Source organism: Mesoplodon densirostris, chromosome 19 (assembly GCF_025265405.1).
Source record: "Mesoplodon densirostris isolate mMesDen1 chromosome 19, mMesDen1 primary haplotype, whole genome shotgun sequence".
NCBI classification, from domain to species: Eukaryota; Metazoa; Chordata; class Mammalia; order Artiodactyla; family Ziphiidae; genus Mesoplodon; species Mesoplodon densirostris.
In genome coordinates, this window is record NC_082679.1 from 7,838,827 (window position 1) to 7,859,564 (window position 20,738).

Here is a 20,738-nt window from a genome sequence, read left to right on the forward strand (position 1 = left end):
ATATGGGGAGGCTTGCCTTTGGCTTCCAACTGGGCCCTGGGTGCGGGCATATCGGAAGCAGGAGTTAGGAGTCTTTAAGGGGTTTTCTAAGAAGAGTTCTGTGTTTCAGAAAAGTTCTAGACCTTATCTTGCTCTTTCCATCCTTTCTCAAAATCAGTTCAGTCAGGCACTTACCCCACTACTTCACCCTCACATCTACTTACAACTTTAATAATATGTTGGCCAGGGACTTCCCTCGTGGTGCAGTGGTTAGGAATCCGCCTGCCAATGCAGGGGACACGGGTTCGAGCCCTGGTCCGGGAAGATCCCACATGCCGTGGAGCCCGTGCGCCACAACTACTGAGCCTGTGCTCTAGAGCCCGCAAGCCACAACTACTGAGCTCTCGTGCTACAACTACTGAAGCCCACGCGTGCCTAGAGCCTATGCTCTGCAACAAGAGAAGCCAACGCAATGAGAAGCACACGTACCACAACCAAGAGTAGCCCCCCTCACTGCAACTAGAGAAAGCCTGCACACAATGAAGACCCAATGCTGCCAAAAATAAATAAATAAAATAAATAAATTTATTCAAAAAAATATATTGGTCAGCTCTTTTACCAACAAAACTGAGTTTATTAGGGACTAGCAGAGAAATCACAATCAGCGATATGCAAAGATGGGTGACCATAAGCAAATACAGAGAACAAGCAAGGGGAACATGCTTTTATAGGGAAAAGAGGAGAGTTGGGCGGGGCTGCAATAACCAAAGAGTCCATTGGAGGAAACTGGGAGTCCAAAGTATGGAGGCTTTGCATTGGTTGGCCTGCTACAGTCTGACTGGCTGAGCTTCCCTAGATGAAGAGAAGTTTTCTTCTTCCTTCTGATAGTAACCTAGAGGTACTTTCCTATCACAGATGTAGGTTTGCTTCTCTCCTGTTAATTGAGGTCTCCTGGCGGGATCTGAGAGCTCCCCCTACAGGCCTGTCCCAACTCCAACTCTACCTGAGGTTTCTTCAGTTACACATACTAAATATGTTCATAATTCAGCCTTTTTTTTTTTTTTTTTTTTTTACCATTTCCACTGCTACCACCTTGATCCAAGCCATCACCACTCTTTGCCTGAATTACAGGTAGTCTCCATACTGGTCTCCCCACTACCCTCTTAGAGTCTTCTTCACACAGAAGCTAGGATAATGATTTAAAACCTAAGTCGGACCGTGCTGTTACTATGCCCAAAACTCTTGATTGTCTTCCCATCTTGCTCAGAATAAGATCCAAAGTCCTTGCCCTGCCCTACAAAGCCTTACTTGATCCACTCCCACCCCATACCTGACCTCACCTCTTAGGACTCTCCCTCATTCACCCCTCTGCAGCTACACTGGTCTCCTTCCTGTTCCTTTAAAAACCAAGAACACTCTGCTTCAGGGCCTTTGCACTTGCCCTTCTCTCTTCCTGGGACACACTGCCTTGTATAGCAGCAAGCTAGTTCCTGTACTTCACTAAGGACTTCCATTAGTCAGGTTAGGCTAGCCCTGTTGGCTTGACACAATAAGAGTTGACTTCTTTCTCATGTCCTGTCCCATGCCAGTCAGCAAGGGGCGATTTTCCACACAATCATTGAAGCGCCAAGGCTGAGAGGCATCCACCGTCTTGTCACTGCACCAGCTGCAACCCATGGTATCCTTGATCACTGGGGAGGGGGGAGAGAGAGACAGACAGACAGACAGAGGGTATTGAATGGTCCCACACAAGAAATAGATGCTTTTGGGCTTCCCTGGTAGCGCAGTGGTTGAGAATCTGCCTGCCAATGCAGGGGACACGGGTTCGAGCCCTGGTCTGGGAAGATCCCACATGCCGCGGAGCAACTGGGCCCGTGAGCCACAACTACTGAGCCTGCGCGTCTGGAGCCTGTGCTCTGTAATAAGAGAGGCCGCGACAGTGAGAGGCCCGCGCACCGCGACGAAGAGTGGCCCCCGCTCGCCACAACTAGAGAAAGCCCACGCACAGAAATGAAGACCCAACACAGCCAAAAATAAATTAAAAAAAAAAAAAAGAAATAGATGCTTTGGCCCAGGAACGACTCTAGCCCTTCCACTCACAGCTCATTAGTCAGTATTACAGTTGCACAAAGGCAGGAAAGCAGAATTCTCCTATGTGCCCAGAAAGAGAGAAGAACCAGTGTATTAGTTTTCTATTGCTGCCATAACAAAGTAACACAAATTCAACTGCTAAAACAACACAGAGTTATTCTCTGACAATTCTAGAGGTCCAAAGCCCAACATGGATTTTACTGGGCTGAAATCAAGGTGTCAACAAAGCTGCATTCCTTCTGGAACCTCTAGGGAAGAATGTTTCCTTTCCATTCCCTGCTCCTAGAGGCCACTTGCATTCCTTGGCTCATGGCCCCTTCCTCTATCTTCAAAGCCAATAATGGTAAGTCGAGTCCCTTTCACACTTCAGATTTCTCCTACCTCTTCTTCTCTTTCTCCTCCTCCTCCTCCTCCTTCTTCTTCTTCCTCTCTTTTATTATTATTATTATTATTTTTTTGCGGTACGCGGGCCTCTCACTGTTGTGGCCTCTCCCGTTGCGGAGCACAGGCTCCAGACGCGCAGGCTCAGCGGCCATGGCTCACGGGCCCAGCCGCTCCGCGGCATGTGGGATCTTCCCAGACCGGGACACAAACCCCTGTTCCCTGCATCGGCAGGCGGACTCTCAACCACTGCGCCAACAGGGAAGCCCACAAATCTAAATCTTAAAAAAAGAAAGAAGCAATGATAGAGGCAAGGAGACTTAGCATCCATCACACAAGTAGCTGGCAAGTAGCCGGCATTCAAACTTAGTTCTCCAGAGCTGAGCTATCCAATCAGTAGCCACTGCCACATTGGTGGTGGGTGGAAAACATATCCGACAGAGCAGATAAAGAACATTTCTGTCATCGCAGAAACTTCTATTGGATGGCACTGCTCTAGAGACGATTTTCATGAAGTGCATGGACTCTGGAGCCAGACCGCCTGCGTTCAAATCCCTCTCTGTTCCTCAGTTTCCTCATCTGTGAAATGGGGGTGGTGATGATGATGATAATAGGAAGTAACCCACAGGGCATATTATGAGGATTAAATAAATTAACATGTGTAGGTAATGGGCTTAGAACAGTGTCTGGCACAGAGTAAGAGCCATTGGAGTTTGTTTTTATTATTTAAACACTGGTGGCCACACATCCCCCAGGAGAGGCGAACCCAGATCGGGAGGATTTTTCCCAGGCTCCCCCAGAGAGTTAAGAGCAGGGAAGGAGGGGCGAGGAGGCCAAGAGGGCCTGTGGGAACCACCCGGGTCTGGAGAGTCCTGGCCCTGCTGCCTGCTACGCAGGGGTTGGGGACGTAGGAGACAAAAGTGAGGAGCGGGGCAAGCCGCATATGTTCGTTTTGACCCAAACTTTGTTCCCAGTGCCTGAGACGAATAGGCGTGAAATTCACATCTGGGACCCACCTCCGGCCTGGCCATTCCCTCCCGCCTCTGGGCATTGAGCCCAGTCTGTCTTGCTGCTATAATGGAAGCAGCACAGGTGGCTTCCAGAACTCAGAAGAGGCCCCTGCTCACCACAGCATCACTGATGGCTTCCTGAAAGAGCAGACTCCTGAAATGCATATGAGCTCTCAGAAGATGTGACATCTGAGGTAGGTCTTGAAGGACAGAGGAAGGATTTGGACATGACAAGAAAGGTGAAGAGGTGGGGACTTTGTCCAGAGGTGCTGGGGAGCTATGGGAAGGCTATAACTAGGGGAGAGGCGAGGTCAACTCTGGATGTAGAAGACCCCTCCGGGGTCCCTGGAGGGTAGACTGGAGGGGGAGGGAGACTGCGGTGGGGGAGGGGTTGGAGGGAGGATCCTGGTGGGAGAAGATGAGTTCTGAGCCAGGGCTGGGGTTATGGGAACAGAAAGAGGGTCAGGAAAATGTTACCTACACTGGAAGACTTCCTCTTACCCCCATGTAAGAAAATCTTTTTCTTAGCCATTTCTGAATGCAATGCCACAGTCCCTATATTTTACTTCATTCACTCACTTATTCATTCATTCAACATATTCTCCCAAGTTCTCCCTGGGAAATGCTGGGACCAGGACTTGAGTCAGTCCCCGGATTTGCCCTGGAGGAGCTCCCAGTCTGGGAGGGTGAGGTAGGAGAGAGACCTGGGTACAGTCACATTGGTGTGATGTGTAATAATGGGGGCAGCACAGGGCCCAGCCTGAGAGGTCAGGGAAGACTTCTTGGAGGAGGTGAGGCCCTCCCTGGGCCTTGAAGGAAACCCAAGTGTCTCCCAGGCTGATGGGAGGGGTGAGAATCTCTAGGGAGGGACATCAGGAGCATCGTCTCATTCAATCACGCCCGACTTCTCTCCTGAGGACGCTCATGTCCTTTATGTAGGGTGATGCTGGGGACCCAGAGATGGGTCAGGCCTGGACCCTGGAGGAAGGGCATACAGGGACACAGTCCCTCTCCTAATGAGATCTGTGCTTTAATGGAGGTACCCAGGACATTGGGAAGGTCCACAGAAGACACAGACCTAGCCTGAAGGTCAGGGAGGGCTTCCTGGAGGAGGAGAGTCAAAGTGTGGGGAGACCCTACTCTTCCTGTCATGTCAGTCTGTCTTCTCTCCCTCTGTGTATCTCTGGTTCCTTCATTGGCTCTCCCTCTGATGAGTTCCATGTCTTTCTCATGATGTCTCCCAACCCCTGGGGTAGGTGGCTATAAAAAATTACCACAAACTTCGGGGCTAAAAATACCAGAAATGTATTCTCTCACAGTTCTGGAGGCCAGAAGTCTGACATCAAGGTGTGGGCAGGGCCACAGTCCCTCCGAAGGCTCTAGGGGAGGATCCATCCTTGCCTCTTCCAGCTTCTGGTGGCTCCTCAAGTTCCTTGGCTTGTGGTTGCATCACCCCAATCTCTGCTTCCGTCTTCACATCACCTTCTCCTCTGTTTCAAATCTCCCCCTGCCTTTCTTTTCCCTTTTTCCTTTTTTTAAGTTGAAGTATAGTTGATTTACAATATTCTGTTAGTTTCAGGTGTGCACAAAATGATTCAGTTAGATATATACATATGTATATATCTATGTAGATATATACATATGTATATATCTATGTAGATATATACATATGTATATATATCTATATTCTTTTCTCCTGATTCTTTTCCATTATTGTTTATTAGAAGATGTGGAATGTAGTTCCCTGTGCTATACAGTAAATCCCCGTTGTTTATCTATGCCTTTATTTTATAAGAACTTATCATTGGATTTAGGGTTCACCCAGACAATGTGGGATGATCTGATGTCAAGATCATTATCTTAATTACATCTCCAAAGACCCCTTTGCCAAATAAGGCCCTATTCACAGGTTCTGAGTGGGCATGTCTCTTTTTGCGGGGAGGGAGGCATCAGTCAACCCATGACATGTTGGGTGAGTTACTTCCTTCTCTGAGCCTCGGGGTTCTATCTGTATAATGGGGTTAATACTAACCCCCACCTGATGGGGCAACTTTGAGGGTTAACAAAACCTAAAGAGTGCATGGTACAGCCCCAGTGTCTAGAAAACTCTCAGTCAGAGTGGCTTCCATTTATTTATTTGGTTGTGCCGGGTCTTAGTTGCGGCAGGCAGGCTCCTTAGTTGCAGCTCGCAGGCTCTTTAGTTGTGGCATGCATGTGGATCTAGTTCCCTGACCAGGGATCGAACCCAGGCCGCCTGTATTGGGAGCATGAGTCTTAACCACTGCACCACCAGGGAAGTCCCTGGCTTTCATTTCTTACTGATTTATTTGTCTGTCAGAGCTGGGTTCTTCTGCTAGTCTTTTCCTGCCACTTCCCCATAGTCTCTGCACATATGTCTCCATTATATTTTCTCCATCCTTCTTTGCTTCCTTCCTGTATAACTCTGGGCAAGCCCTTTGAGACTTGGCTTACTCATCTGTAAAATGGGATAATAACATCTTCTCTTTCATAGAGAGGCTGTGATGATTACATGAGTCAGTTCATAGAAAGTGCTCAGAGCTTTGCCTGGTATGTAGTAGGTACTTTATGTGCTGGCTGCTATTACTGTAATTATTATTTTTACTACTACTGCTTTGGTTTCCTTTGTCTTGACTCTTTTCCCTGTCTCCGCAGCTCCCTCTGTCTTCAAGAGTCTCTCTTGACACATTCCTGCCGTTCTGAATAAGTGTCTCACCAACCTCTAAGCCTCATGGGCCTTTAAGAGTCTGTCTCCTGGGCTTCCCTGGTGGCGCAGTGGTTGAGAGTCCCCCTGCTGATGCAGGGGACATGGGCTCGTGCCCCGGTCCGGGAAGATCCCACATGCCACAGAGCGGCTGGGCCCGTGAGCCATGGCTGCTGAGCCTGTGCGTCTGGAGCCTGTGCTCCACAACGGGAGAGGCCACAACAGTGAGAGGCCCCACGTACCACAAAAAAAGAAAAAGAGTCTGTCTCTCTCCATTCCTCTCTCTCTTCCTCTCCCCACCTGTGATGGTTTTAAAATAAGCCCACATTCTTTGATACCCCTCTGTTCAAGAGGAGGAGCTTAATCTCTTTCTCTTTGAATGTGGGCTAGACTTAGTGTTTCACCTCCAATGAATAGAATAAAGAAGTGATGGTGTCAGGAATTCCCTGGCGGTCCAGTGGTTAGGACTCAGCGCTTTCTGCTGGGGCCTGGGTTCAATCCCTGGTCAGGGAACTGGGATCCTGCAGGCTATGCAATGCAGCCAAAAAAAAAAAAAAAAAAGGGGATGGTGTGTGACTTTGGACATAGGTCATATAAGACACTGCTCTCTCTCTCTCTCTCTCTCTCTCTCTCTCTCTCTCTCTCTCCCTCTCTCTCTCCAATCACTCACTCTGAGGGGGAAGACAGCGGCCATGCTGTGAGGACACTCAAGCAGCCCTATGGAGGGGCTCACCTGGTGAGTAGCTGAGGCCTTTTGCCAAGCACCATGTACATGAGCTTGGAAGTAATCTTCCAGCCCCATTCAAGCCTTCAGATGACTGCAGCCCTGGCCAATAGCTTACTGCACCTTCATGAGAGACTCTGAGTTCTCTGTTGTTATCTGAGCCAGAGCCACCCAACTAAACTGCTCCAAAATTCCTACCCCTCAGAAACCATGAGATAATAAATATTTGTAGCTTTAAGCCACTGAGTTTTAAGATAATTTGTTATGTGACAAGGGATAATGAATATACCTTTCTTTCTCGTGTTTTCTCTGTCTCTCTGCATTTCTGACTCTCCGGGGTGTCTCCATCTCCCTCCATCACAGGTCCTTGAATGTCCATCTCCAATTCTCTATCCCTGAATGCCTCTGTGTTTCTGAATCCTCTTTAGTCTCATCCTTCATGTCAGCTGACCTGTTTCTGGGACTCTCTCCCCCTATCTGGGTCTCTCTGTCTCTGTCCATCTGTCTCTGTTCATACCTCTTTCTCTGCATGAGTGCGTCTCTTTATAGATGTGCATGTGTGTCTGCCTCGTTCTCTGTCTCCTCCTCTCTCTGCCCCTTGCTCTGGGTGTGTGATTCTCTGTCGCTCTGTCTTTAGATCTCTTTTTCTGTTTCTGTCTCTCCCCACACACCTCCTGCCTGGCATCTTGCTCTTCCATCTTTAACCTGGTATGTGGGACTCTCTCTCTCCTCTCTCTCTCTCTCTCTCTCTAGGTCTCTCTGCTTCTATCTCCAAGTTCGTGTGTCTACATCTGTCTCTCTGTGGGTCTCTGTATCTCTTTCTCTGCCTCCATCTGCATCTGTCTCCTTTTGCATTTTTTTCCCTGTCATTCTGGGGGGGGGTCTCCCTCTCTCTGTATCTCTCTCTCTTCTCGGTGTGTATTTGCTTCTGTATCTTCTTCATTCAATGTATGTAAGTCTCTCTGTCTCTCTCTCTCTCCTGCCGCCGCCACCCCCCCCAGCAACCCCCCAACAGCCCCAGCCTCCCCTCTCATCTCTACCCTGCATCTCCCTCCACCACGGCTCTCCGTACCCATCTCAGGCTCCCCTTCCCTTCCCAAACCTCCTCCACTCTTCCCTGACCTCACCTCTGCTCTCTCTTCTCTGCCTTCCCGGCTCCTCCAGCCTCTCTCTCCCTCTCCAAGTCTCTGCCTCCCCCTCCTGGTCAGCCGCCCACATCGCGCGCCAGTCTCCCAGGGGATCCCCCAGCCGGGTTAAGGGAGCCCCTGGAGGAGGCCCGAGTGATGCATTGGGCGGGGGGCTGCAGGCACTACAGGCTCCCACCTGGGTCCCCGCGAGCTGGGAGACGGCGGATCCTCCGGGGCCAGCGGCCCTGAGCGGGAAGACATCCGAGGACTCTCCCAGCTCCACCTTAAACGCCCCCCTTCCCCCTTCTGCGGAGGATGGAAACTGCAGGCTCTTGGGCCCCAGGTGTCCGGGCCACCCCCGCCCCCATGGCCCCAGCGCGGCCGGGAGCTGGGGACCATCCCCCCAACGACCCCTCCATCCTGCCCCTGGGGCACCCCCCCCACACACATCCATGCCAGCCCGAGGAGGAGGGTTCTTTGCTGTGAGAGCTCCCCCCAGCCCCAAACAACGACAGAAAAATTAAATAACAGCAAGAGAGAGAAGAGAGGGAGGGGGAGGAGGGAGGAAGGGAGGAGAGAGGAGAGAGAGACGGAGAAACAGAAGAGGCAGGAGAGGAGGAGGTGGGGAGAGGGAGAGGAGCTGGAGGCCGAGAGGGAGCGAGGGAGGAGGAGAAGGAGGGGAGAGAAGCGGGATGGAGGTATGGAGTTAGGTGGCTTGCGAGAGCGTAATGAAGAGGGGGGTGTGGATTAGAAACCCAGAGGTAACCCGAGGGAGAAGCAGAAAGCAGAGAGAGGAGTAGGAAGATCGGGAGGTAGAGGGAGAAGGAGGCTTCGGGAAAAGAGGAGAGGAAGGGGAGGCATAGAGAGGGAGGAGAGGAGAGCGGAGTAGGGGCGTGGGGGCGTCACAGTCCCCGGCTGCCTCAGTAACTGGGGAACTGGGACTCCCTGTGGGTAGGAGAGGAAGGCTGGAAGTCCGGAGGGGTCGGGGTTCCACAAAGAGAGGAAGAAGCTGAGAGAGGGCGGGCCAGGGCATTGGGAAGGGGTCGCCCCGAGGCCTCCCGGGGATGGGGGGTGCAGCTCGTCTGAACGCCCCTCGAGCGCTGCTACTCTGGGCCGCACTGGGGGCGGCAGGTAAGGCCTGGGGGGTTGGGGCAGAAGCCCCTGACTGGGGTGGGGGAGGGGTGCCAAGGAGAGGGGTTCAGGCTGCTCTCTCTCCAGCTCACATCGGACCCGCACCTGACCCCGAGGACTGGTGGAGCTACAAGGATAATCTCCAGGGAAACTTCGTGCCAGGTGCAGCCAGGGCGGGGACCCAGGAGTCTGGGCTGCCGGGCGCTTTCTTCCTGAGACCCAGCCCCCTCCCCCCAGGACGCAGAAGTCCCATCCCCTTCCTCCCTCCCTCAGGAGACCCAGCTTCTGAACCCGAGGGGCTCAGCATGGGACATTATACATTAGCATTGCAAGTAGTGAGTGGGAGGGAGTGGAAGGTAAGGGAGCTTGGGGCTGGAGAAGTGCGTGTGTGTTTCCTGGGAAAGAGGCAGGTAGGTCCTGGCTCCTACTGAGAACCAGAGGTTCAGTGGCCCCGTTGCCCACCTCGTCCAGCCCTCTCTTGCAATTCCTTCTCCCCATTACATTCATTATCCGGCTGTGGGACGAGACCAAAAGAACTACAACTCCCATGGGCTCTGGGGTAGGCAGGCACTGGATGGGTAGGCTGGCAGTCTCAGGGCCTGCTGGGAGTTGTAGTTTCTTCCCCAATGACAATTTAAGATAGGTTTGATCAAAGAGACTTGGAGGTGTTGGGGGGCGGGGCGGTCCTTAGGAAACTCCTCTAAGATTCTTCTAGGACCCAGGATTCTGGATCCCAGCCCCCTCCTCCCTCAAAGCCAGGAGTCCAGATTCCCAGCGCTTCGTCTCCTGGGATCCAGGGAGTCCAGACCACAGCCTTCCCAGCAGATCCCAGCCTTGGGATCCAGTCCATATTTCTGACTCCCTTTCCTCCCTGCCCCACTCCTGCTCCCAGGGCCTCCCTTCTGGGGCCTGGTGAACGCAGCCTGGAGTCTGTGTGCTGTGGGGAAGCGACAGAGCCCCGTGGATGTGGAGCTGAAGAGGGTCCTTTATGACCCCTTTCTGCCCCCGCTGCGACTCAGCACAGGGGGAGAGAAGGTAAGGGGCCTGGAGGGCGGGGTTACCGAATCCACTGGGGCTGGGCCTGAGTGGAGGTGGGGGGTAGGGCTTTCAGTTGGGACGCTAGCCTTGGGGAAGGAGGCCTACAACACAATGGGTGGAGAGGAGGCTACTTACACTCCACAGTGGATCACCAATTGTTCCCTCCTCAAACATGGCTCCTGGTCTTCCCATCTCTTAGAATCAGTGGTAAAACAGACTCAGTGTGCCAGGCACTGTTTTCAAACTTGATAAATCCTCTAATTTTCACAACAACCCCATGAAATAGGTACAGTTATTATCCTTATCTTATGGATGCAGAAACTCAGGCACAGAGAGGTTAAGTTACTTACGTGAGGTCAAACAGCTACAGAGTGTCAGGGCTGGGATTCAAACCTAGGCAGTGTGGTCCCAGAATCCATGCTCTTGCCTGCTTTGCAATACCATTTCTTTCTTTTTTTTTTTTTTTTTGGCCGCGCCCCGCGGCACGTGGGATCTTGCTTCCCCGACTAGGGATCGAACCTGCACCCCCTGCACTGGAAGCACAGAGTCTTAACCACTGGACCACCAGGGAAGTCCCACAATACCATTTCTTATAAGAGGTGGCACTACCTTTCACTCAGCCAAAAGTCTCAGAGCTATTTCCCATCCCATTTCCTCCCTCACTCCCATTTCCCATCCATGTCCTTTCTAGTCTCCTTGCTAAACAGCGTTTCACTTCTTGTCCCTCTACTGCTCCCACCATCATCTTGCACCTGGACTGGTGCCATAGCCTCCTTGCTGGCCTGCTTCTCTGCCTCCTGCAATCCTTTCTCCATCCCACTGCTAGAGAGACGTTTAAAAACACAGACCAGATCATACCACTCTCTCCTACTCAAAACTCTTCTATTAGGACAAGTAATAATAGCACCCACTTATACAGTACTTAGCATGTGCCTGGCACTGTGCCAAGTGTGTTATATACATTCAGTTATTTAAATAAAAATACAAAATACCCCATCCTTGCCCACAAGGCTGTGCACCATCTGGCTCCCATCACCACTCTCTCCTTTGCTCACTGGGCTCTGGTCCCACTGGCTTCTTCACTGTCACTAAAATAGGCCATCTCAGGGCTTTGCACTGACTGTTCTCCCTTCTGGAATGCCATTCTCCCTGCTCCTTGCAACTAACCCCTCCTTATCCTTCAGGTCTCCATTCAAATGTCACTTCCTCATGGAAGCCTTTCTTGACACCCCACCCCCATCCCAATCTATGGGTCGTCCTCCCCCATTTTTTGGCTGTGCTGCTTGCAGGATCTCAGTTCCCCGAGCAGGGATTGAACCCAAACCCTGGCAGTGAAAGTGCAGAGTCCTAACCACTAGACTCCCAAGGAATTCCCTGGGTTTCCTATTATACTTTATTAGAACTCCCAGTTCTCCCCAGCGTGAGCACAGGATGTAATTAACTAAGCATTTACTTATATGATTCAGAATTTATTGTCTGTCTCTCCTCCACTGGAGCAGAAGCTCCATGAGGCCCAGAATTTTTGTCTACTTGCTCATTGCTCTCTTCCTGGCATCCATGGCACATAGTAGCAGCTCAATAAATATTTGTTAATTAAATTCACCACTATTGAGCACCTACCATGGACCAGCCCAGAGTCTGGAAAGACATTAGTGTTCAGACTATGCTGAATGATTAAATGTTTGTTGGCAGAGGGAAATGTACGAATGGAAAACAGTAGGGAAAAGGTCTTCTCTCTGCATCCCTATGAAGGCCTCCACCTCTCCCACAGCTCCAGGGAACCCTGTACAACACCGGTCGCCATGTCTCCTTCCTGCCTGCACCCCGGCCTGTGGTCAATGTGTCTGGGGGGCCCCTCCTTTATAGCCACCGACTCAGTGAACTGCGGCTGCTATTTGGAGCGCGTGATGGAGCTGGCTCTGAACACCAGATCAACCACCAGGGTTTCTCTGCTGAGGTGATGCCTGCTAACCTCTGACCCTTGACCTTCACCCTGAGTCGACCCAATTCCTCCCACCTCACCCTCCTCTTAACGCCTCATCCCATCCTCCTCCACAGAACTACCCCCCCCAACCCTGAACACTAATCCTTAACCTGACTTGGGACCCCAAAGGCCCAGAACTGCACCCATTGCCCATTCTGTCCCCCCTGTCTGCCAGGGGACCCCACTCTCTGTGCTCCCCTCGCAGGTGCAGCTCATCCACTTCAACCAAGAACTCTACGGGAACCTCAGCACCGCCTCCCGGGGCCCCAATGGCCTGGCCATTCTCAGCCTCTTTGTCAATGTGAGCCCAGGCAAGATTCGGAGGGAGGGAGGGGCTGGAACCTGGGGTCTGAGAAGAGGGAGGCTGGAAGGCCCAGACTCCAGGGTCCTAGGGGAGGAAGGGGTTGGGGGCTTGGACTTCCGGGTTCCTATCTCCTCACCTCATACCTCCACACAGGTGGCCGGTAGCTCAAACCCATTCCTTAGCCGCCTCCTTAACCGTGACACCATCACCCGCATCTCCTACAAGAGTAAGTCCCTGGGCATTGGAGGGTGGAGAGGGTGGGGGTGGGGTGTGCACATAGGGGAGTTGAGCAGGGGCACCCCTCTTCACTCTGACCTGATATTCCCGCAGATGATGCCTACTTTCTTCAAGACCTGAGCCTGGAGCTCCTGTTCCCCGAATCCTTTGGCTTCATCACCTATCAGGGCTCTCTCAGCACCCCACCCTGCTCGGAGACTGTTACCTGGATCCTCATTGACAGGGCCCTAAATATCACCTCCCTCCAGGTGACCCTGGCAGCCCATTGCCCCCTCCCTGCCACCCCCAACCCGTTCCTTGGCCTGGGTGTCCCCTTGCCTCACCTACCCTCCTACCCCCGGTTGACAGGGAACTGGAAGGGATTCGAGAATCTGACAACCCTGGAGCGTCTGGTGGGGGCCGAGCAAGACCCCGCCCACCCGCTCTCGGGGGCGGGGCTTCCTGCGTGACGACACCAGATCCATTCATTATTCACTCCCAGTTTCCCACCCCCCTTCCACGGCAGATGCACTCCCTGAGACTCCTGAGCCAGAATCCTCCGTCCCAGATCTTCCAGAGCCTCAGCGGTAACGGCCGGCCCCTGCAGCCCTTGGCCCACAGGGCCTTGAGGGGCAACAGGGACCCCCGGCACCCCGAGAGGCGCTGCCGAGGCCCCAACTACCGCCTGCATGGTATGATCCAGTCTGCACCCCCTCCACGTCTTGGTCTAACCCGCCTATGTGTCTCCCCTTGGTGTCTCAATATGATACAGTCCTACCCCCCTCTGCTGCTCTGTATGATCCAGCTTCTTGAGCTCTCGCTCTTTCTCCCTTCCCCCTTTGTGTCAAAGTGGTACAGCCCACCTCCCGGTCATTGACCATTGCTGGTCCATGATTTGTCTTCTTCGCTGCTTGCAACTTGGTGTATAACCCGAGCCCCCTGGTTTCCTTATGGTACGATCAAGTACTGGTCCGTGGTGCCTATTACTATGGCTTTCCGAAATGGTATAGCCCGAATCCTTTTCCCTGTTTTCATGCGGTACAACCCACCTCCTTACTGAGGAACAGCATGGTACAATCCCCTTTCCCCCCCACTGCCTCCTCGTGGTTCAGCCCAGTGATCTAACGTCTACCTCTCTGGCTTCTCAACATGGTACAGTCCATACCCCCCCACCATGAATACCTTCCCGTAGTTCCACCTAATGCTGAAACCGGATGTCCCTATTCCACCCTCCTGCTGCCTCCCTATGGTTCAGCCCAGTGCAGTATAACTGACCATTTCTCCCAGCTTCTCAACCTGGTACATTCCGGTTCCCCCTTCGCAGCCCTCCCTGTGGTAGAGCCCCGGGCGGCCCCCCCATCCCCGCCCCCTGCATGCTCCCTTCAGGGTCCATCCTATCGTGCCCTAAACTAACGCCCCCCACCCGTGTCATCTTACAGTGGATGGTACCCCCCATGGTCGCTGAGACTCCCCATCGAGGATTGCGCCTGCCTTTCCCAAGCCTCCCCACAAGGGGAGGGGAGTCACCCCCAAAACAAAGCTATTAAAGGGACAGAATACTTCCTGTATCTCAGTGGTCTGATTCTAGGGGCGGCGAGGAAATATTTGGGTATTAAAGAATAGCAGCCTTCTTCTAGAAACCAATCTCCCTCTTCCTAAACCCCACTACTCGGTTTTTTGGCTTCCCGTTTCCCCAGTCATGTGGATTCGCGGCTCCTTTAAGCGGCTCTTCTCCCCTCCCACCCCTTTACCCACCCTCCCCGTCAGGCAGCACGCGCAAAGCCATGTGCTTCCCCCTTCCGTCTGCCTCATTGGCCCAAACTGGGTCACGGTCCCGCCCCCAATGCCGTCTCCCATTGGGTGAATGTAGGTCAGGGTCCCGCCTCCCTCCAAAAGGCAAGGTAACTTCACGCACTGAGACCCTCTCTCGCACTCCCAGGACTTGGCGGATCCAGGGGTCCCATTGGCTGTGCGTCTCGAGGGGTCAAGACGCCATTGGCCCGCGCTTTCAGCCGGAGGGAGGCACGCGGCTGGGGTGCAAGGCCGGAGTCGGGCGGGGGCCGAGAGGAGGGGTGCGCTCTGTGGCGTCGGGTGTTTTGGTTTGGCTTTTTTTTTTTTTTTTTTTTCCGCGAAAGAAGTTTGCTTTGGTCACGCCTCAAGGCAGCCGCCTCCTCCTGCCCTCTCCCCGGCCCTCCGCGCACACCTCTTGGTGCAGATTGCAAAGCTCCTTGCTTGGAGAGGGCTGCAGATTTTGCAAGAGCCAGGCTCACCCACCTTGTAGAAGGAGCGCCTTGTGTCCCCTTGAACCCTCGGTTGCAAAGAGCCGGCTGCCTGATTTGATCAGCCCCTCACCCAGACTGTATGGTCTCCTGGGACCCTCTTGAGTTGCACGTTTCTGCACCGAGGACTGCAAATCCCCGTCGCTCCTAGGATTTGCAGTGTTCTGGATACTGGAGGCTTGCAAGCTACGCTCGCCCGCCCCTGGGCAGACACTCGCTCGAACCACAGGAGTGTGCTGCTGACTGGCAAGCCAGCTGTTCGCCTCTCCATGAACCCGTGAGCCTGCGGGCAGGTGCCGGGCGATGGCGCGGCCCGTGAGCGACAGGACTCCGGCCCCCCTGCTGCTGGGCAGCCCGACCGGGGCCCCCCCTGGCGGGGGAGCGCTGCTTGGGCTGCGGAGCCTTCTGCAGGGGACCAGCAAGCCCAAAGAGCCAGCCAGCTGTGAGTTCTAGCCCCCATCTCGCCCAACTCAGACACCCTGCTCCCTTAGTGCCGGGAGGGTCCACAGCTACCTCCTACGTGCCAAGAGCCCATCCTCCCAACCTTTATCTACCCAAATATTGTACTTAGGTGTTTAGGCCCCTAGATCCCTCAGCACCCAGGACCCAAAAGTACCGGTTCTCATGCCTGTCCACTCCCAGGACTCAAGACTCTAGGCCCCAGCCCCCTCTTCCTTTTGGTTCCGAGAGTCTGGACCCCTGGGGTCCAGGGAGAAGGGAGGGGGGGTGTGTCGGATGCTCACACGGTTGTTACACGGGCTTGGGCGGGGCCTCCTGGGGTCACATGGAGTCTAGGGATGAGGAATGTGCCCCAGGAATAGAGCCCCTTCCTGCCCCTTAGAGTGTGGGGGCAGGGAGGAGGGGGTACAGTGAGCAGAGAGTGGGGGGGTTGTAGATTACAGAGGAATTAACAGAGCTGTCATTTTTTAAATCTCTCCTGCCCAACCCTCCACCTACCTCTGTCTGAACTTCCATCCCCCTTCTGTGTCTCTATCCCTTCCTGGGTCTCTGTCCCCATCTCTCTCTTTGCGTCCCTGTCATCCCCTCTTCCTGAGTCTCTCTTCCTCTCTATCCCTTTCTCGGTCCGCCGCCCCCGTCTGTCTTTTCTCTCTGGGTCTCTCTCCCTCTCTGAGCCTCTGTCCCCTCCTCTCTCTGGGTCTTTGCCCTCCCTCCCGGGTCCCTCCCCCACTTCCCTCCTGTCCCCCCTCTCTCTGGATCTCTGCGGTGTGGGGCTCCATCCCCTCGTTCCTCGTGTCTCTCTCCTCTCGGAGTCGCTTCTTCATCTCCGTCTTTCTCCTCCTCCCCACCCTGCCCGCTCTTTCCCTGGCCCGCAGGTCTGCTGAAGGAAAAGGAGCGCAAGGCGGCCCCGCCGGCAGCCACGGTCCCCGGGCCGGGCCTGGAGCCGGCGGGACCGGCGGATGCCTCAGCTGGGGCGGTAGTGGGCGGCGGGTCCCCACGGGGACGCCCGGGGGCTGCGCCCGGCCCGGGTCTGTTGGCGCCGCTACTGTGGGAGCGGACGCTGCCGTTCGGCGACGTGGAGTACGTGGACCTGGACGCCTTCCTGCTGGAGCATGGGCTCCCTCCCAGCCCGCCGCCCCCCGGCGGCCCGTCGCCAGCGCCCTCGCCCGTGCGCACACCTGCACCCTCCCCGGGGCCCGGCTCCTGCGGCTCGGCTTCCCCTCGCTCCTCGCCTGGGCACGCCCCCGCCCGGGCTGCCCTCGGGGCCGCCGGCGGCCACCGCGCAGGTGCGACGGCTGGGGCGGGACAGGGCCCTGGTTGGGCGGGGCTTGGACTCCAGGGGGCGGGGCTGTGAGAATCTGGGGGCCAGGACGGTGGGACTGGGGCTGCATGCCCGAATTCCGGGTCCCCTAATCGGGAGATGTCGGGAGAGGAGTCCGGATTCTGTGTCCCCTAATGGGTCAGGGACTGTGTATCCTGGATCTATAGGAGATGAGGGACTTGGGACCCCAAGTTCCAGGAAGCCTGCCCAGTGGTGAGGTCGTGTGAATTTTTACGTGGGACGTGAGGACAAAGGCTCTGGATACTCGAGGAGTAGGGATTGGGATCCCAGAACACTGGAGTTATTTACTGGGGAGTGGACTGCACCCCAGAATCTGGACCCGGAAGCGGTGGAACTGGGGTAGGACCGGAAATCCTAGGCCCTCTACGAGGGAGGAAGACGAGGAGCGGACACAGACTTCTGTTTCCCCAGGACAAAAGGGACTGGCAGCCCTGCCTCCTCGGCCCCACCCCCCAGTGGAGAGGGTCTGGCGCCCCGGGTCCCGGCATCCTTCAGAAGGGACCTTCATCCTGGGTCTTCCATTGGGGCAAGGACCGAGCTTTCTATATTCCTGTGGTAGGGGCTTGGGGTCCCAGAATCGTGTATATCCTAGTGGCGAGGACGTTTGGAGCCTGAGAATATCGAGGGGGTTGGTTCTCGAGTGTTCCCTAGAGAGCAGAGGGGTCTGGATCCTTGGCGCTTGAGAGGTTCGAGCTGGGAGACCCCAGGGAGCAAGAGGGAAGGTGTGCTCCCTCTGGCACCTTGGGGTAGCCAGGGCGGACTGCAGGTCGGGGATTCCTGGACATACCTGCTCCTGGTCCGACCTCCGGGCAGGACCAGGGCCCTCCCCTTCCCTGTCGCACATTCCCGCGCCACGTGAGTCCTCTCCTCCCTCCTCCGTGCTTCGTGCTTCGCGCACGCGCGGTCACGCGGGAGGGGGCGGGACTGGGGAACAGGAGGGCGCCCGTGGCGGCAGGGGGGCGGGGCGGGAAAGCAGGCGCCAGCACGTGACTCGGCCCTGAACCTGTGTCCTCAGTTGGCCCCAGCTGGCTCTCTCTTAAAGGTACAGGCCGCTCTTACGCTTGAACCAACCTGGAACCTCCGAGCCCTGTATGCTTCTTGTCCCTAACTCTTTGGACTTATTAGCTCTTAAGGAGCTAACTTGAGGTCTTTTCGGTGCATTAAATTCCTTTTCCCTGAACAGCCGGGGGTCTAGGCTTTGGTTGGGGATTCAGTTAAGAAGGGTAGGACTATAGGGAAGGAAGCTAACACTGTAACTCTGAAGTCCTGAGGTTTTAGAAGCAATAATTCAGGTTCCTGTGCTACTTAGGGCAAGTCACGTATGATTGGGCCTCAGTTTTCCTGTGTGTAAAAGTGGAGCTGGTTTCATGATTTCTAAGCATCTTTGTGGCTTAAGGAACCTTCATATTTTATATTAGGGAGGTTGATCCCTGGCGGGCTTTATGTTAAACCCCATAAGGGCCTTCCTTGTGGTGGATATGATACCTGAGCAGGGGGTAGCCTCTGGGAACCCCCTCCCCAAAATAAATACGCACTCAGGCGGCACATTCTATTTCCCCAAGGCCTGACCTCTCGGGATACACCCAGCCCTGTGGACCCAGACACGGTGGAGGTGCTGATGACCTTCGAACCTGACCCAGCTGATTTAGCCCTGTCAAGCATTCCCGGCCATGAGACCTTTGACCCTCGGAGACATCGCTTCTCAGAGGAGGAACTTAAGCCCCAGCCAATCATGAAGAAGGCGCGGAAGATCCAGGTGCCAGAGGAGCAGAAGGTGAGCATTGCTGGGTGTAGGACACAGGCTTCGTGGGTGCTGGCTCCACGGCCAGGGGTGGCCCTCTCTTTAGTCAGACCTGGGTTTCTCACTTGGGATTAGCTCTCCCATTCTCCTAACCTATAGCCAAGGACCAGTCCTCCTTGGCCAGGGGCTGCACAGGGACAGAGGTTTGGGCTTGAGATTTGTGAAAAACCATATCACTGTGGGATTCAGACTCAGCCAGCACTGCTGGGACCAGTTTTACAGGCTTGGAGCTTCTCCTATCGGTTGGACCCAACACCCTCATTGGGGCAGGCTTCAGGCTCTACCAGGCCCAGTTGCTAAGGATAGCATCCTTTAGGAATGTGATATCAGCTTGTTTCTTCTGAGCAGCCAACTAGGCAGGGGTTGGTCCTTTAATCTCTGATCTGGGGCATCCTTCAGGGCAATTGCATCTGCCTAGGATGAAGACTTTGCCAGCCCCTCTAGGCCTTGTTTTCTGGACTTACTGTTAAGAGGCCTCAGGTTCTCATTAGCGGCCAGGGCCACATTCTGATTTGGGGTGCTTTGGGCAGTGACTGCATCTCTCTAGCATTCTGTCTTTGTCAGTTCTGGGTTCTTCCCTAACAAGAAGTACCTGGGTTTGTCTCACAAGACTTTGGCATGTCCTTGTGTAAGACACAACTACTTGAAGCAGTGAGTACTGGCCTGTAAACCAAATCTAGACCAGTGGTTTCTCTTGCCATGAAGCCCTGTTGCTAGGGAGTGGGTTTACCCTAGCAAGCAGGGACTAGGCTTTAATGAAATGGGGATGGAGGGGCATCTTTCAGAGCTCTGGGTGGTCCTTGTACTAAGGAGTGGTCCTCCTCCACAGCCAAATTCCAGGACTGGAGAACTCTAAACATAATGGTGTGGGGAGGTCTCAGGATAGACCCCTTTGCAACCAGGGACTGTTGGGGAGGAGGCAGCTCCCTGGCCTCTATTCAAAGCCAGTGGGTCAGAGACTGGCTGTGGTCATTGGGACCACTTACACCTCACTTTTGTTTGCTGAGGAGGGGTGAGGTTGCCTTGGCAGCAAGGTCAAAAGGGCCCAGCTCTGAGAGGATTTTATGGGACACCAAACCCCATCACTAGGGAACCTAGGCTTTCCTTAGCAACCAGGATCTGGAAAGGTGATGTATAGGGCAGTGCTTTTCAATGGGAGAAGTCTTCAGACCCTGAAGGTCTTGTTGCTAGGGAACAAGAATCCTTAGCAAACCAGGAGCTAACTGCAGGCCTTTTGTCAAGTGAGAAGAGCTTGGGCCTGCTCTGCACAGTGGAGACTTGAAGCTCAGTTGCTTGGGGTGGGAGGCTATCTCACGCCTTAGCTGTTGCTAGGGGCCTGCTGTGCATAGCAACCGGGGCCCTAGAAGGCCAGACCCTTGGGTACCCATTCAGGGGAGATCGGGTATCCTTTAGGCCCCACTGCTGGGTGAGAAGCAGCCCGGGGTGTGGCGGGGAGGTTTCTTAGGTGCACTCTGGTTCTTGAAGTCAGAAGCAAAGCTGTTCCTCCCTTCTCTCGCTGGGCCGGGGCCCCTCTGGACCTCAGTGCTTTCCCACCCATCCAGGACGAGAAGTATTGGAGCCGGCGATACAAGAATAACGAGGCAGCCAAGCGGTCCCGCGACGCCCGGAGGCTCAAGGAGAACCAGATATCGGTGCGGGCGGCCTTCCTGGAGAAGGAGAACGCCCTGCTACGGCAGGAGGTGGTGGCCGTGCGCCAGGAGCTGTCCCACTACCGCGCCGTGCTGTCCCGCTACCAGGCCCAGCACGGAGCCCTGTGAGGCCGCCCCCCACCCCAACGGGCGGAGCGCTCCTCCGCCTTGCTCAGACTTGCGCCCTGACACCCTTTTCCCTCCCCGCCCTGTGGCCCACGGGCCGGCCAGCTGGGTGCCCCAGGGATGTGATGATGCAGATAAATACATTTATATTTTTAAGAAAAAGTGAGCCTCCCCGCTCCCACGCGGGGGCGGGGAAGGTCCTCAGTGTGTGCCCCCCGGCACGTCGGGGACCCCATCCTCCCACCGCCTCCGTTAACACGATCCTGAATAAATCTTGAGAACCCCAGAGCCAGCTGTCGTGGGGGAGGAGGCAGCTCCCTGGCCCCAGTTCAAGGCCAGCGGGTCACGCTGGCCGCAGTCCATGGGCAGGTCTGG

General features: G+C 54.7%; 2 protein-coding genes across 7 annotated transcripts; both read left to right on the forward strand.

Annotated features, from left to right (window-relative positions):
• Positions 1 to 8,683: 8,683 nt before the first annotated feature.
• Positions 8,684 to 15,229, forward strand: CA11 (carbonic anhydrase 11). Of its 5 annotated transcripts, none has more exons than XM_060085392.1 (9): positions 8,684 to 9,165; positions 9,253 to 9,327; positions 10,058 to 10,200; positions 11,975 to 12,160; positions 12,393 to 12,488; positions 12,645 to 12,717; positions 12,822 to 12,976; positions 13,234 to 13,399; positions 15,138 to 15,229. In XM_060085392.1, the coding sequence occupies exons 1-9, from the start codon at positions 9,099 to 9,101 to the stop codon at positions 15,227 to 15,229; spliced, it is 1,053 nt and encodes a 350-aa protein (XP_059941375.1). In that variant the 5' UTR covers positions 8,684 to 9,098. The 5 variants fall into 5 exon arrangements, with proteins under 5 accessions (XP_059941375.1, XP_059941373.1, XP_059941377.1 ...); XM_060085390.1 differs by lacking the exon at positions 15,138 to 15,229 and adding an exon at positions 14,647 to 15,047; XM_060085394.1 differs by lacking the exon at positions 15,138 to 15,229 and adding an exon at positions 14,147 to 14,640.
• Positions 15,230 to 15,262: 33 nt separating this feature from the next.
• Positions 15,263 to 20,643, forward strand: DBP (D-box binding PAR bZIP transcription factor). Of its 2 annotated transcripts, none has more exons than XM_060085396.1 (4): positions 15,263 to 15,428; positions 16,321 to 16,731; positions 18,350 to 18,561; positions 20,132 to 20,275. In XM_060085396.1, the coding sequence occupies exons 1-4, from the start codon at positions 15,290 to 15,292 to the stop codon at positions 20,183 to 20,185; spliced, it is 816 nt and encodes a 271-aa protein (XP_059941379.1). In that variant the 5' UTR covers positions 15,263 to 15,289; the 3' UTR covers positions 20,186 to 20,275. The 2 variants fall into 2 exon arrangements, with proteins under 2 accessions (XP_059941379.1, XP_059941378.1); XM_060085395.1 differs by having other exon boundaries at positions 15,290 to 15,428; positions 20,151 to 20,643.
• Positions 20,644 to 20,738: the final 95 nt, after the last annotated feature.

Excerpts from the sequence above, each read along its gene's own strand:
- CA11 (XM_060085390.1), top strand. The coding sequence starts at position 9,099 with ATGGGGGGTGCAGCTCGTCTGAACGCCCCTCGAGCGCTGCTACTCTGG. Across the intron at positions 10,201-11,974 it reads TCAGCACAGGGGGAGAGAAG|CTCCAGGGAACCCTGTACAA; the intron begins GTAAGGGGCCTG and ends CCTCTCCCACAG. Across the intron at positions 12,489-12,644 it reads TTCTCAGCCTCTTTGTCAAT|GTGGCCGGTAGCTCAAACCC; the intron begins GTGAGCCCAGGC and ends ACCTCCACACAG.
- DBP (XM_060085395.1), top strand. The coding sequence starts at position 15,290 with ATGGCGCGGCCCGTGAGCGACAGGACTCCGGCCCCCCTGCTGCTGGGC. Across the intron at positions 15,429-16,320 it reads GCCCAAAGAGCCAGCCAGCT|GTCTGCTGAAGGAAAAGGAG; the intron begins GTGAGTTCTAGC and ends CCTGGCCCGCAG. Across the intron at positions 16,732-18,349 it reads CGCCGGCGGCCACCGCGCAG|GCCTGACCTCTCGGGATACA; the intron begins GTGCGACGGCTG and ends TATTTCCCCAAG.